The sequence below is a fragment of the Meira miltonrushii genome, assembly GCF_003144205.1.
Source record: "Meira miltonrushii strain MCA 3882 unplaced genomic scaffold FA14scaffold_6, whole genome shotgun sequence".
NCBI classification, from domain to species: Eukaryota; Fungi; Basidiomycota; class Exobasidiomycetes; order Exobasidiales; family Brachybasidiaceae; genus Meira; species Meira miltonrushii.
Window position 1 is genome coordinate 197,532 of NW_020289948.1, and position 14,157 is coordinate 211,688.

The following is a 14,157-nucleotide window of genomic DNA, read 5'->3' on the forward strand; positions in this document are numbered from 1 at the left end:
TATCCCTTTACAGCATCACCAAACCGTTGCTTGACAATTGCCAACATTCTTGGCCAAATCTCGTCGGAAGAAGTGCCTTGAAGACGAACGTAACTATCGCCGCCTGCGTTAGAAAAGTAGTCTACCATTGGTTTTGTGTCCGCTTCGTACGATTTCAACCTTGCCTCAAACGTTTTTGCATCATCATCAATTCGCTTTGTTAGATCTTCACCTGTGACGTCATCCTTTCCCGGTACTTTTGGTGGGTTGAATGAAAGATTGTACGTCCGTCCACTTGGTTCGTGTATCCAGCGTTCCAAGATTCTACTTAGGACAACTTCATTAGGGACGTCTAAATGCAGAACCACATCCAACATATGTTCTCTTCTTTGCAAAGCACCATCAAACATGATTGCCTGATTGCGTGTCCTTGGAAAACCATCCAACAACCAAGAAGAATTTGCAGGCAGCGCAGAAACACGAGCATCAACTATTTTCATCATCGTTTCATCGGGCATAAGTGTACCTTTCCGCATCACTTCTTCGGCCGCACGACCTAATTCTGTACCGAGTTGTCTTTCATGTCGTAATAAATCACCGGCTGAAAGGTATTGTAAACTTGGAATTGATTTCAGCAATCGTTTTGATAAGGTACCTTTACCGCTTCCGGGACTGCCGATTATCAATGCACGGATTGGTGATGAATATGCACTGGCTGTCGTACTGAACAGGCGGGCAGTCGGGAGAGCAGACTGTTTGAGCAAAGGTCTGCTGCCCGATCTCGTAATCGAAAGCATCGTAGCAAATTTGTTGATAGCAGGAGAAGGAAGAAGGTGTGCGGGGAAAAGAGAGAAGTCAAGCTAGCATGATGCCAATCTTTCGGAATACGCATGAGCCAAATTAAAGCGCATTTTGTATGCGGCTAAAATCTCCACTTTAACAACAGAAGTGCACTAGAAGAACATCAACAGTGACTCGAAAGAGATTCACCTCTTAAAACCATTGCAAAACGACATCGGACACAATTTGCATGATTCTATCCAGAGCTATACCAGTCAGATCAATAGTACAACAGTCATCTCTACGCCATCTTCGCTCACTCAACATGGCATCACTCGAATATGTAGATATAGGCGTCAATTTGACAGATGGAATGTACAAAGGGAAATACCATGGCAAAAAAGCACATCAACGTGAGTGATTTTCAATGCATGTTTCTTTGTTCGCAACTCATTAATCCCCTCTTCAACAGCCGACCTTGAAAATGTACTTCACAGAGCAAAGAATGCCGGAGTGGTTGCTCAAATGGTGACAGCAGGCAGTGTATCAGAAGTGAAGCAAGTGTTAGACCTAGTGAAGCGATATGAGAATGATGGTCTCTATGCCACCGCTGGCATTCATCCTACCCGTACTTCCGGCGTTGGAGAAGGAATGAAGTATCTGGACGACTTGAAGAAATTTCTCGATCAAGAATCCATTACCAGAAACCCTAGCGGCAAGATTGTTGCAATCGGAGAATGTGGATTGGATTATGATCGATTACAATTTTCCGATGCAGAAACCCAAAAAGTGCATTTTCCACATCATCTCCAGCTAGCAAAAGAGTACAAGCTGCCACTCTTTTTGCATTGTCGTGCAGCTCAAGAAGATTTTATTGCTATCATACAGAAAGAAGCTGATGCGATTGCGGAAGCTTGTGCTAATGATGCAACCCGTAATGACCCTCATAAGAGAAGGAGGATTGGCGTTGCACATTGTCATACAGGAACAGTAGAGGAAATGCAACAATTGTTCGCTCAAGGTCTCTTTATCGGCTTGACAGGCTGTTCTTTCAAAGAAGAGGAAGGTATACGAGTGGCCAAGGAAGTGCCATTAGAATATCTCATGCTTGAAACAGATGCACCTTGGTGTGACTTGCGACAAACACACGCATCTGCACCACTACTGAAACGATTCGTGGAGAACAACCCCGATCTTGCTGCACTATATTCGCCTGCTTCTGTCAAAAAAGAAAAGTGGGAAGCAGAAAAGCAAGTAAAAAGTCGAAATGAGCCTTGTGCGATCGGGAATATTGCTGCAGTGGTCGCAGAAGCCAAAGGGATCGATGTTTCTGTTGTGGTAAAAGCAGCAAGAGAGAATACCAAATTCTTGTTTAATATATAGATTGTTTTGTTAGGAACCCATTGCAATTGTATAGTAGTACACATGATTTACAGTAAAAGATGAATGTATATGTATAGTACACAATCAGAGTAAAAAGTTTCAACCAGTTCCTTCTTTCCATCGCATGTTCTCTTCTTCATCATCGCTCAAAGTGACCACAATCTCGTCAGAATTGGAATGAACATGTCCATCGTCCTTGCTGGATGACCTGCCCTGAGAGGCCGATGCTGCGTCCACAAAAGGCTGTTGCACTTGTGGTGGTTGCAAGAAATGCGGAATTGTGGGATTTTTAGGTGCCATTGCGGGAGGAGGTGCTGGTATTGTGGGAGGCGGTGCATTGATGCGATTCTCAATCTGAAGCAAGTTGCACAAACTCACCGTTTGTGGATTTGTATACCAAGAAGGTGGTCCCGTCATATGATGTACGTTTGGATCAAGCGTTGAAGGTGCCGTTTGAACGAATTGTTGCGTCGTCAGAATATCCAGTGGATGTCCTTCTTCAGTATGGCTTGCTAGAATGTTTGATTGTACCCACTCATACTCTGCTTTGAGTTGGCTTGCCAATCCTTCATCAGCTAGACTAGGCAAAGCACACTGATTGCGTGCCAGACTCAAAAGAGGATGTGTAGCACGCAGAATCGCCAGCCAAGAGGCAGAGAATCGTAATGAAGGCTGCTTCTTGGAATTAACTTCCCCGACTGGTGCATTTTGGAATCTTGGGTCCTCATCAGAAGGAGCCGGAATCTCGAGTATTTGCAGAAAATCATGTCCTTCCAAGCATTTGCTTAAAGCAAGAAAGCGGGTAGTTGAGCGCAGTCCTGCTTCTTGCGTCTGTTCGGGGTTGATGGCATCTTCTGGTCCAGCTTCTTTGGTGTCAATCTCTTCTTCATTGCCCTGAGGAATATTATCTTCATCATCGATGTCAATCATGACCTCCTCAGCGTTCTCGGTTTTAGTATCATCAGTTGCAGATGATAGACTCTTCACTCGTACGTCGTTCTTCTCGCCATGTCTGACCAATGCAGCGAAGCGAACATGTAAATGAGCTGAGAACCAATACTTTGGCTTCAGATCATGCAACAGATCCATCAATGGCGGTGATCCAAGTGTTTTCGTGCCAATGTCATCTCGGAAGAAGGGTTTCTTCTGCATCAGCCATCGAACATCTCCATGCTGTTCGATTGTGTTGGGCCAGTCATGTGAGAGCACAATATCCGTACGCCCTCCTGTGCTTTGAGGTCGTGATAGCAGATGAAGACGAAAAGTATCGTAGCATCGTGTATGATAGATAGATCGAATTGTGCTACCATTGTATGGCATACTCTCGTGTCTGCCGAGCCTAAAATCGTGTGATTTATAGATACCAGAGATACCGGCGATCGTCAAGCCGCCCACTTCTACACATCCAGCCTCTCCCAGAAAGTACATATTGGGAGCTACCCAGCCTCCGTAGTACAATTCCCAAAGGTAATTCGATGCTTCATGATTTCCTCCGACTAAAAGTGTCAAGATCGGCGCTTTTCTCTGCCCATTGTAGTATCGATGAAAATCTCCAAGCTGTTTGTACTTGTCAGGCACGGCTAAGCAATGCAAATCAGAAGGATTTCGAAGTGTTTGAACATCACCACACAAGATCAATAGATCTGTCTGTTTCCCTTCTTGACGATCGATTGCTAAAATGCTTGCATATATTTGATCTAAACATCCATGCGAGCATCCTTCAACGGCTATCTGTGAGGGATGAATACTGTTAGCATCCTCTCTTCATGCACCGGAAAGCTTTCACTCACCCTCATCGTATTTCTGGTACCATGGAGGTATTGGCCATCGTGGTAAAGAAGAACAAATGCAAAAAGTAGTACAATTAATTCTTCGCGGTACAAGTGGAGAATTTCGGAGAATTATTTTTTTCTTCTTACGCTTCCATCTTCGGATCAAAGAACTGATATGCTAATACGTATACAAAACGATGGCAGAGCCATCAAGGCGGACTGCATGGGGCAATACAAAGCCAAAAGTATCTTCTGATGATCAAACAAGTGATACTAACAGTACTTCTGTCAGACCTTATGATTTCCCACCTTTGGGATCCGTTGGACCATCTAAATCCGCAAGTCGAAAGCGGGCTGTATATGCGCCACAACGTACACGATTTGAAGCTTATCCGCCCAGACAAGAAATCATCGGTCAAAGGCAACAAATGCAAGATGAATTTGGCATCCCTTTAGATGAAGAAGCGGGAAGTGATCTTCCTTCAATTACTGCACAACAAAATGGAATGAGTAGCGTTACCGTCTATGATCAAACGGGAAAGCGGGTAAGCAATGGACCTGATATTTACTCTAGATATGGCAAGAGGCATGTTAAAGGCAAACAGAAAGTCATTGACTCAGAGATTGGGGAAGCTCAAGAAATGCAAGAGAACGGTGATTCGATAGGATTCAGAGATGTGATAGAAGTCAGAGATCTTCCACCTCCATTGCACCTGACACCAGAAAGGATCGACCTTCTCATTGCAGAATCGCAACGTCGAAAAAGAGCAACAGCTGCTGTATTGAGACAGAATGGCACAAGTGGTGCTAATGACTCACAAATCCAGTACAAGGACGATCCGCTGCTCGAGCAAATGTCTAGAGCATTCTCTTCCGTGGACAGTTTCATAAAAGCATTCGGAAAGCAAGATTTAGGTCAATAATGTACGATATATTGGTGCATAGGGAAAGAAGAAGAAGTGACAAAAAATGTATAATATACAATGCAATTACATAGAAAGAACTAAAGAAACAGGAAAACGATCATCTAAAGAGTCTAATCTATTCTTCGTCACTATAGACGAATTTAAAAGAACTTGATTCCATACCAATCGTACCACCAGAATAAGATCCTTTCTTTAGCTTATTCTTTGCTTTTGTAAATCCTTGTCCTCTTGTTTGCAATAACTTTTGACTTGCTTTTGCACCGAAATCATCTCTACCCAATCTTGCCAAATGTGCATCGAAACTATTATCACGCAAAACGTCATTGACATAAGTTGCATCTGCGCTTTTCACTCGTTGGAAAGGTGTATTGGTTGAAGGTTGTCCACTTTTGCGTGGCATGCTTTTGACGATCGTTGTTTGGGTGATAGGAGTGCTGGAAGTAGGTGCATTTGCCGTAGGTAAAGGAGAAGCAATCACCGTTTCTGTCTTTTCAACACGCTTTGCCGGCGGTTCTGATGTTGATTCACCCTTGCGTTTACGTTTACCACCAACCTTTGCATCGGAGTCAGAGTCTGAATCGTCTGAGCTGTCGGAATCACTCTCTGAGGAGGAGGAAGAGGAGGAAGATGATGAGCTCGATGATGAGCTCGAGCTTGAAGAACTTGAACCTGAGTCAGAGTCGGAATCCGAATCGCTGTCCGAGCTAGAGCTTGAAGATGAGGAAGATGAATCAGATTCCGAGCTAGAATCAGAACCGGAACCAGAATCAGAGTCAGAGTCAGAATCCGAATCTGAGGAGGAGGAGGACGATGAATCGCTGCTGTCTTCACTTCCGGCATCTTCCTTGCCAGGTACGATTTCAACAATCTTTTTGATCAAAGAGCCTTCTTTTGCATCAGAACCAGAGTCCGAGTCAGAATCTGATGAGCTGTCTGAGTCCGAGTCAGAATCAGAGTCGGAGCTTGAGTCGTGGTTTGCGTCTTTTGCAACGACTACTACCTTTGGCTTGCTATCATCCACTTTGAGTATCTTTGAGTTTTCCACGCTCATAACGCTCTCTGCATCGTCACTAATCGCTGAAGCTGCAGATGTCGTTTCGGAGGAAGCACGTTGATGTGAAGTAGAGGGAACCTTGAGCGTCTTTTTGTTGTCCTTTGCTTCCTCTTCATCACTGCTGTCGTCGTCACTGCTATCGTCATCGCTACTGTCAGACGAGGAGTCAGAATCGCTTTCGGCCTTGGCAGAAGTCGGAACAGTGAGGCTTCCCTTCTTGACAGCCTTTGCAATGAGATCTACCAATTCTTTTGCACTTTTTTCAGAAGAATCAGGTGTTTGATCATCAACATTTTTGATCAAAGCAGATGCGGCAGGATGCGTCTGTTGTAAGAATGCCTTGATGATCGCATTTGTTTTTTGAATGTCTTCTTTTGATCCTAGATTTGACATCTCGCCTGTTGGTATGCTAATCTTTATGATGATGACAAAGAGGATATGTTTGAAAGACAAGCCCAACCTGACAGCCAACTCTAGGCGGTCCGAAATGCAGGTTTGAATAATTTCCAGAAGAAATGTCAAAATAAAAAATCTGAGGCGTGTCGTCTGAGCGTGTTCGTGCAAGTTCATGGCTCAACTTTTTTTTTAAACTTTTCCGATTAGCAATCGTGGAAAAATATCAAATTCACGTGATCTTACAATCTTCTCTCCACAAGCTAAAGAATTTAGAGTTTTTTGGTATGAACAGCTACCTTCTTCCGACATCATAAGACGATATGGCGAACAACACAAATGGCAATGCACAAACAAGTGCACAAGCAGCCATTTTGCAACCATCCGAAAGCTTACCAACGTCCTCGTTCCCGATCGTCGAAGGTCCAAATCTAGAAGAACCACAAACGATTGAAAGCCTATTGAACGCATATGCTCATGTAGGTTTTCAAGCAAGTGCAGTTTCACAAGCATGTGGAATAATAGAAGAAATGCGTAAATGGAGATTATCCGATGAACCAATGCAAGAAGATGAAGATGAAGAATTACAACAAGAGCATGTTCGATCACAAATTGGAGCAACAATCTTTTTAGGATATACTTCAAATTTAATTTCTTCCGGTTTACGTGAAGTGATTTTGTTTTTGGTCAAGCATAAATATGTCTCAGCTTTGGTAACAACTGCAGGTGGAATAGAAGAAGATATAATAAAATGTTTGGGAACCACACATCTTGGACAATTTCATTTGGACGGATCCGATTTACGTAAACGAGGTTTGAACCGGATCGGAAATCTGTTGGTGCCAAATGACAATTATTGCAAATTTGAAGATTGGGTGATGCCAAAGCTAGAGAAGATGCGGGAAGAACAAGGTGATGACCTTTCAAAGGCATGGTCACCAAGCAAAGTTTGTAAGCGGCTAGGAGAAGAGATCGATGATGAACGAAGTGTTTTGTATTGGGCAGCAAAGAATGATATACCCGTATTCTGTCCTGCATTAACGGATGGCTCATTGGGAGATATGCTATACTTTCACTCTTACAAATCACCTGGACTCATCGTTGACTTGGTAAGCGATATCCGTAGACTGAACGATATGAGCGTCAAGGCAAAGAAGGCGGGTATGATCATCTTGGGCGGCGGGGTTTGCAAACATCAAATTGCCAATGCAATGCTATTCCGTAACGGAGCAGACTATGCCGTCTATATCAATACCGGACAAGAGTTTGACGGAAGTGACAGCGGCGCTAGACCCGATGAAGCTGTCAGTTGGGGAAAGATTAAAAGTGCCGAGAGAGGCGGGAAGAGTGTAAAGGTGAGTACAATCCTGAGAGCATGCTTCTTTTGGTGGCATAACTGACGTTTCCCATTTCGATCCATAGGTCTATTGCGATGCAACCATCATCTTCCCAATCATCGTTGCCAAAACCTTCGGAAAAGCACACTGGGCATCCCGCGGCATTGCAAACAACTCAAAATAACATAGATCACACATTAGTCATTTTGTAAAATACTGTAATTCTATTGCACCACATCTAGTAACAGCATATCAGGCAAATGCGTCCTTTGCGACACCCTTCTCCTCAGCAACAGCGGCCAATTCTTTCTTGATAGCATCTGCATTTCCGGCCTTCTCGCATCGTTCGCGCAATGCTTGTACTTTCTCGGGCTCTTCGGCTAATGCTGCAGTGATGGCATCCAAACCGTTCAATTTGGCTTCAATAATACTGGCAGATGGTGAAGTACCAGCAGCTTCAAAGTAGTTGTTAGCTGTGATGAGATCGCGGAGAACCTTCTTGTGCTTCTTAAGGTTCTTCTTGGCGGCTTCCTTGACTTTCTTTGCATCAGCACGAGCAGCTTTGTCAGCTTCAGCTTGTTTAGCTTCGTCTTCCTTGCGTTTAAGCTCTTCTGCTTCCTTCTTTTTCTTTTCTTCAGCCAATTGAGCAGCATTCCCTGCACCTGCTTGACCTGGTTTACCCTTGTTCTTCTTTGCTTCACGAGCTGCTTTTTCGTCAGCCTTGAACTTCTTAATTCTAGGATCAACGCTCAATGCTTTGTCAACCAAGTTACGCAATCTGGCATTGTCTTCCTTCTTTCTGCGTGCACGGTCGTTACGATTCTTCTTTTCTGTATAACGTTTATCGTCACGACTGTCACTGCCTTCGTTGATTTCTTTGTCAAGATACTCAAAGCTACGCCAGCTGTCAAAGTTGTACCAGAAGTCGTAGAATGAATCCACATGCTCTTTTGAGGAGCTCATATCGCCCAATGCAGGTGCTTTACCGCTTTTCTTTTCATCATTGAAACGAGACTCCCGTTCGAAGACAGGACCCCAAAGAGCGAAGAATTTGCTCTCGGGCTCCTTTCCTGATGGTACGGCTTCGTCATCGATTCCTTCGTCGACACTGTCGAATTGACGACGCTTTTCGGGGTGAGAGAGAACATCGTGTGCACGTGTGATACACTTGTAGAAGGTATCATCGTTTGTCAAACCGGTGGCACCTGCTTTCTTGTCAGGGTGATGTTTGAGCACTTTACGTCTATGTGCGACCTTGATTTGTTCAGGTGTGGCTTTGTAACGTAGACTTGAAAGACCAAGAACGGCATAATGATCTTGTGTTTTCCAATCTTTTGGATCGCGGGCTAAGAGATCCTTGCTTTCCTCTTCTTCGGGCAATTCAACATCATCATCTGCTGATCCACTTGCCTTCTTGAATGCGGATAATCTGGTTTGTTCGGCTTCATCATCCGCATCAAAGTCTAATTGACGTAATTGACGACGAGCATGGGCAACGTAAGAAGGTCCAGCGGGAAAGACTACAGTTTGAGAAGGTGCAGAGATTGAGCCTGATGCCACAGTCTTTGCCGAAGAATCGGCTGCGGGCAGCGTGAATGGGAGCGGTACGACGGCTGCCATCTTTGGAGTAGGTGACAAATGACCAAGAAGAAAGGTGTTTAAATGTCAGCGCAACAGCATTCTTCTTAGAAGCCCCCGTTGAAATTTTCATTTTTGTAAACTCGCCGTGCACGTGTTCTTTCTCGCCTTTGAAAGCACCCGCACTCCTTCCCGCGTAAATTGACGCGAAGTGTTGTTCTCCGCATGTATTCATACACCATCACTTCGACATGATACCTTCTGTGGAAGTACGGAATGCCTGCTTGAAAAGGTACGATGAAGCTCTCGATCTGAAAAATGCAAAGAGCTTACCGAAGCTCGACAAATGGTACAGGATAGAATTGCGAGATGAAGTCAATAAACGAGCAAAGTCAAAATCCGGTCCTTACATTACACTTGATGAACTTGTCAATCTGGTCGGATGGAAGACTACTGTGAGAAGCATACGATAGAGGGAAATGTATGGTCAAATCTCTAACATTTTCTCATTCTCTCCACATTAGAGAGGTAAATTTCGACCAACACTTAAAGGCCTTGCACGGAGAAACACCGAAGAAGAAGTCCGTCAAATTTCCAAAGAAGGATTCGAATTCCTTCAACAGTCACCCGAGAATGACATCACAGTTGCACGATCAGCGATAGACATAGTTAGTAAACTCAAAGGTGTTGGGCCAGCAACTGCATCTGCATTGCTTGCATTGTTCAAGCCGAAAACGTTCCCATACATGTCCGATGAAGCTTTGTTATACGGAACAGGCTTGACTGATAAACCAAAATATACGCCTATCGAATATCAAAAGATGACGGTGCATATTGATGATCAGATACGAAATGGCAAAGAGCAACCCTGCTTGGAAGATGCCGAACAATTCGAGAAAGCAGTTTGGGCGTATGGTATTCTGAAGCTAAATGATAAGCTGAATGAGGATGAGAAACCAACAGAGGCGGCAACCACCAAGCGGAAATCTCCTGAACCCAAAGAAGAGACACCCACGGCACCCTCGACAAAGACGAAAAGAAAGAGGACCCGATGATGTATTAAGAAGACAAAATCTTCATGTACACTATTCAAATCACGCAATGTTTTACGTTCCAGATGTATCATATTATTTTGGTGATTATAACAGAATGCAATGCGAACAGAGCGATGAAAAGGGTTGGAAATTGTTTTGTATAAAGAACCGAACCAATGCAAAGGGATTAGAGAGAGAGAAACAAAAAAAAAGGGAAACAATACAGCGAACTTGCAAGAAGAGAAAACAATATAAAAAGACAAAACGGGAATATTATGGGGAAGGGATGATGCCTGTTCCGAATAAGAGCAAAAAAGATAAAGGAAAAAAGCCAAAGAGCATCATGGCATTTCTGTGAATCTGGACCTCTTCATTTCACTTGCTTCAACACTGCTGTCGACAGAGCGTTTACGAATGATACCTTGCGAAGGGGGCAACATGGATCCACGAGGAGCATTGATGGGCGTACCTTCCTTGGATCTTGGCACATTAGCAGCCGAGCTTCCTTCTCCACGCGAGACACCCATGACATTGGCTACAGAATCAGCCATTTCACCTTTATTCGTATCAGAGACCGCTCCAGCAGCAATCAAATTTTGAAGCATGGAAATGTATTCCTCATCAGAGAAGCCCATTCCAGCCAACGGATTGACCAAGGGTTCACCATCTTCATCGACTCCGGTACCGTGAATAGAATTGGGATTGTGGAAGCTGCTTCCTAGATCTTGCGATGCTCGCAGCGCTTCAGGTCCATTACCCATCATTGCTGCCATAGGATTTGCACCATCTCCCGGTGACATGATTGCAGTCGATGATGCCATCGATTGAGCACTGGCAGCTGTTGCAGCCAAGACATTTTGCATCACATCACCACTTATAGGCGGTAACCCAAGCGCTTTTGGAATTTCATCCATCTTTTGAACAGTTTTCAAGTGGATCAAATGCTTTTCCAGCATATTCAAAAGACCTTCTTTCGTGAAAGGCTTTGGCAAAACATCATTCATGCCCGAAGACATGTAGCTCAACAATTCTTGCGGTCCAGAATTGGACGTCATAGAAATGATTGGCGTTCTTGCATCAAATTCACGAATGAGTGAAGTTGCTGAAACGCCGTCCAAATTTGGCATGACGATATCCATCAAGACGAGATCGTACTTCTCCAAATTCATCTTGTTCACAGCTGTAACACCATCCACTGCAACATCGATCGCACAACCGAAAACTTGCAAGAATTTTGAGCCCAATTTACGACAAACGTCATCATCATCAACGACCAAGACTTTTGGTGGTACGGCCCAACCCGGAACATAGGTGGACCTTCTGATGCGTAGCATATTGCTTCCGCCTTCGCTTGGTGTACTAGGTTCATTTCCATCTTCGCCTGGTCTAGGTGTAGGATTGGCAGATGTTGTTCTTCCGTCAACACGTGGCATCCTGGATGGAAGTTGTTCCAAATTTGGTACAGAAATTCCAAACGGTCTGTCATTGTCACCTGCTTTGCCGCTTGGCGGATCACGAGAAAGTGCAGATTGTAAAGCTTCCGGATTTGCGTCCGCACTTTCAGATCGAGGTTGAAGGGTGCCCACCGTAAACACACGAAGGCCCGCATCTTCAAACCCTGCCAAACTTGGATTGTTGATCGCATTGGCGGCAGCACTGAATAATTCATTCGATGGATCTTCTGCTTCGAAATGAGGTGGATGCAAGAAGATAGACGAATCATCAAGCTGCCCGGGCGCTTTACCCTTATCAATACTTGGACTTTGCACAGGCAAATTGGCGGGTGTAGCAAGAGAACTCTTTGGTGATAATGCTTCATCTTCGCTCAATCTTCTGGGCATCGAAGTATTGGTCGTACTTGCATCTCCACCTGTTGCAGTGGAAGCAACACTAGAAGGAGCAACAGAGCTGCCCATAGCTGCACGATGAGCGATTTGACTCATTTGACTGAAGGACTCTTTGGCTACATCGGAGAAGGAAGAGACCAATTTTTCAGCATCTGATGTTGAAACAAATGCGCCACCGTTCTCCAGTTGAGGTCTACTTGGACCCGCAACTTGAGGTGCTACAGTGGAAGCATCAATCTTTCGGTCTGCTTCCAGATTCATCAGATATTGAATCAAATTTTGCATCAATTGATCTTGTTGAACCATGTTCTTCTGGAAGGTGAGCATCTCTCCGATGACTGCTTGATATTGCTTAGTGAGACTGTTGATATGACTTGTCATTTGATCTTGAGATGCAGTCAATGTTGCTACTTGATCTTTCAATTGAGCATAATCCTGAGCACCCTTTTCGGCAGCATCTGCGACGCCTGGCATAGAAGGACTTCCATCACGAGGTGATTCATCTTCGTCCTTTCTACCCTTCTTTGCGGGTGGCGCTTTCCTCTTTACATTATCCAAGAGATCTTCTCTTCCTTTCAAGAAAGCAGGATGTCGGAATTCCCACTGTTGGTCAACACCCAATGCTACCGGTTGTCCCTCTCCTCCCTCTTTCTTCACCTTATGGAAATCATACTTGTTCAACTGTCGTACGAAACTGGCAAAGTTCGAATGTCTAAAATGACGCGGCAAGACGTATTTTGTGAAATCGTTCATATCTCTAACGATGAAACTGTCACCATTTGGACTCCAAGAAACGATAGTCGAATAAGAAGTATCATCCAACATACGGAAAAGCTTTTTGACAAATTCGCTCGCTCCTTTTTGTTGCATTCTAGTCTTTTTTGCCAATTCACCATCATCATTCTCGTCATGATCTTCTTCTCCATCTTCGACTTGATTGGAAAGATTGACATTCGGCATAGGGAACGGGGCCTGTTGTGTTTGTTGAAAAGGCATACCCGGAACTTGATCTATCTGTCCATACACACCGGCATGCGGAATTGCACCATTATCTCGGATGTTGTGTTGTGACTTGGTAATTGCACTGCCATCCTGTGGAGTGAAGGAGCTCGGTACAGTGCTAATCCAAGATCCACCGGCATAAGTCATATCAGCGGGAGCACCGCCCATACCGGCCGGAGGCATCTGGCCATTTTGCACTCCGTACTGACCAACGTTGGCTTGATTGAGTACTGGAGGCCTCTGATTTTGATGATGCTGCATCATCTGTTGTGGTTGTGGTCGCGGCTGATTTGGCGGATAAGGTTGGCCGTATTGTTGATAGAAGTTCGGATTTTGTGCTGTGCCGTACTGTTGTTGCGGTTGCTGCTGCTGCTGTTGGAATTGCATATGCTGGGGCTGCTGCTGTTGAGGTTGTTGGGCATACATGTTAGATGGATTGCCAGTATTTTGCATCATATTCGGGTTGTATCGCACATTTCCTGGTATTCCTTGCTGTTGTTGTTGCTGTTGATGATAAGCAGCAGCATTGGCCGGATTGCCATACTCTCCGTGTGAGTTTGATTTCACAGAGCTTGCAGGGCTAGAATGCACTGATCCACCTGAAGGTTGCTGATGCATCCATCCGCCGGGTCCGCCTACGTTTTGCCTTCCACCTGACATTATGATTGGCTACGTAAAGCGAGCAAGTTGGAAGGGTGGTATGATACGGGGATTCGATAATAATAGATTTCAACCGGGTATCACCGCATTCGAGAGATTTATGGCCGTTGACGTGACTGTAGTTGGATGATGATTTAATATCGAATAAAGATTGAATTTTGCGTATACGATTGTATGTGAGCTCAAGGTGTGAGCTGCCTCTGATCAAGTCTGCCTAGAATGAAGACGATTTGGGCAATACTTTCTTTTGACGATTCGATGAGACGGTGGATGTGGAGCGGTTCTCGCTTACCTAACCTCGCTTCTTGATCCAAGATTGATATCCGCAGTATCTAGTATGACGGTGAAGATCTCTCGTTGAACTTGCTTGATACTTTTACCAGTCGACGTTGATGGTTATCGTCTGTAATGG

General features: G+C 44.5%; 9 protein-coding genes across 9 annotated transcripts; 4 read left to right on the forward strand and 5 right to left on the reverse strand.

The window, feature by feature from the left end:
• Positions 1-20: 20 nt before the first annotated feature.
• FA14DRAFT_115118 (adenylate kinase) lies at positions 21-695 on the reverse strand (the record flags this gene model as incomplete). Its single annotated transcript, XM_025496090.1, has 1 exon — positions 21-695. A coding segment is annotated over one exon (675 nt), but the record flags the coding sequence as incomplete, so codon positions are not given.
• Positions 696-1,084: 389 nt separating this feature from the next.
• FA14DRAFT_165966 (Mg-dependent DNase) lies at positions 1,085-2,142 on the forward strand (the record flags this gene model as incomplete). The annotated part of the gene is made up of 2 exons (XM_025499988.1): positions 1,085-1,172; positions 1,232-2,142. The coding sequence occupies 2 exons, from the start codon at positions 1,085-1,087 to the stop codon at positions 2,140-2,142; spliced, it is 999 nt and encodes a 332-aa protein (XP_025351910.1).
• On the reverse strand, positions 2,123-3,974 carry FA14DRAFT_150957 (Metallophos-domain-containing protein). The gene is made up of 2 exons (XM_025497455.1): positions 3,933-3,974; positions 2,123-3,873 (listed from the first exon to the last, which is right to left on the reverse strand). Exons 1-2 carry the CDS (start codon positions 3,936-3,938, stop codon positions 2,242-2,244), a joined length of 1,638 nt encoding a protein of 545 aa, XP_025351911.1. The 5' UTR covers positions 3,939-3,974; the 3' UTR covers positions 2,123-2,241.
• A 95-nt stretch (positions 3,975-4,069) lies between these two features.
• FA14DRAFT_162578 (uncharacterized protein) lies at positions 4,070-5,146 on the forward strand. Its single transcript, XM_025499675.1, has one exon. The coding sequence runs from the start codon at positions 4,112-4,114 to the stop codon at positions 4,835-4,837; it is 726 nt and encodes a 241-aa protein (XP_025351912.1). The 5' UTR covers positions 4,070-4,111; the 3' UTR covers positions 4,838-5,146.
• Positions 4,827-6,436, reverse strand: FA14DRAFT_162579 (uncharacterized protein). Its single transcript, XM_025499676.1, has one exon. It carries the CDS (start codon positions 6,285-6,287, stop codon positions 4,956-4,958), a length of 1,332 nt encoding a protein of 443 aa, XP_025351913.1. The 5' UTR covers positions 6,288-6,436; the 3' UTR covers positions 4,827-4,955.
• Positions 6,437-6,610: 174 nt separating this feature from the next.
• Positions 6,611-7,808, forward strand: FA14DRAFT_192698 (putative deoxyhypusine synthase; the record flags this gene model as incomplete). The annotated part of the gene is made up of 2 exons (XM_025501953.1): positions 6,611-7,642; positions 7,710-7,808. 2 exons carry the CDS (start codon positions 6,611-6,613, stop codon positions 7,806-7,808), a joined length of 1,131 nt encoding a protein of 376 aa, XP_025351914.1.
• A 2-nt stretch (positions 7,809-7,810) lies between these two features.
• Positions 7,811-9,271, reverse strand: FA14DRAFT_162580 (DnaJ-domain-containing protein). The gene has a single exon (XM_025499677.1). It carries the CDS (start codon positions 9,242-9,244, stop codon positions 7,877-7,879), a length of 1,368 nt encoding a protein of 455 aa, XP_025351915.1. The 5' UTR covers positions 9,245-9,271; the 3' UTR covers positions 7,811-7,876.
• A 112-nt stretch (positions 9,272-9,383) lies between these two features.
• Positions 9,384-10,417, forward strand: FA14DRAFT_91436 (uncharacterized protein). The gene is made up of 2 exons (XM_025503060.1): positions 9,384-9,657; positions 9,727-10,417. Exons 1-2 carry the CDS (start codon positions 9,454-9,456, stop codon positions 10,255-10,257), a joined length of 735 nt encoding a protein of 244 aa, XP_025351916.1. The 5' UTR covers positions 9,384-9,453; the 3' UTR covers positions 10,258-10,417.
• FA14DRAFT_150967 (uncharacterized protein) lies at positions 10,311-12,953 on the reverse strand (the record flags this gene model as incomplete). Its single annotated transcript, XM_025497456.1, has 3 exons — positions 10,311-11,845; positions 12,176-12,263; positions 12,306-12,953. The coding sequence occupies 3 exons, from the start codon at positions 12,951-12,953 to the stop codon at positions 10,578-10,580; spliced, it is 2,004 nt and encodes a 667-aa protein (XP_025351917.1). The 3' UTR covers positions 10,311-10,577.
• Positions 12,954-14,157: the final 1,204 nt, after the last annotated feature.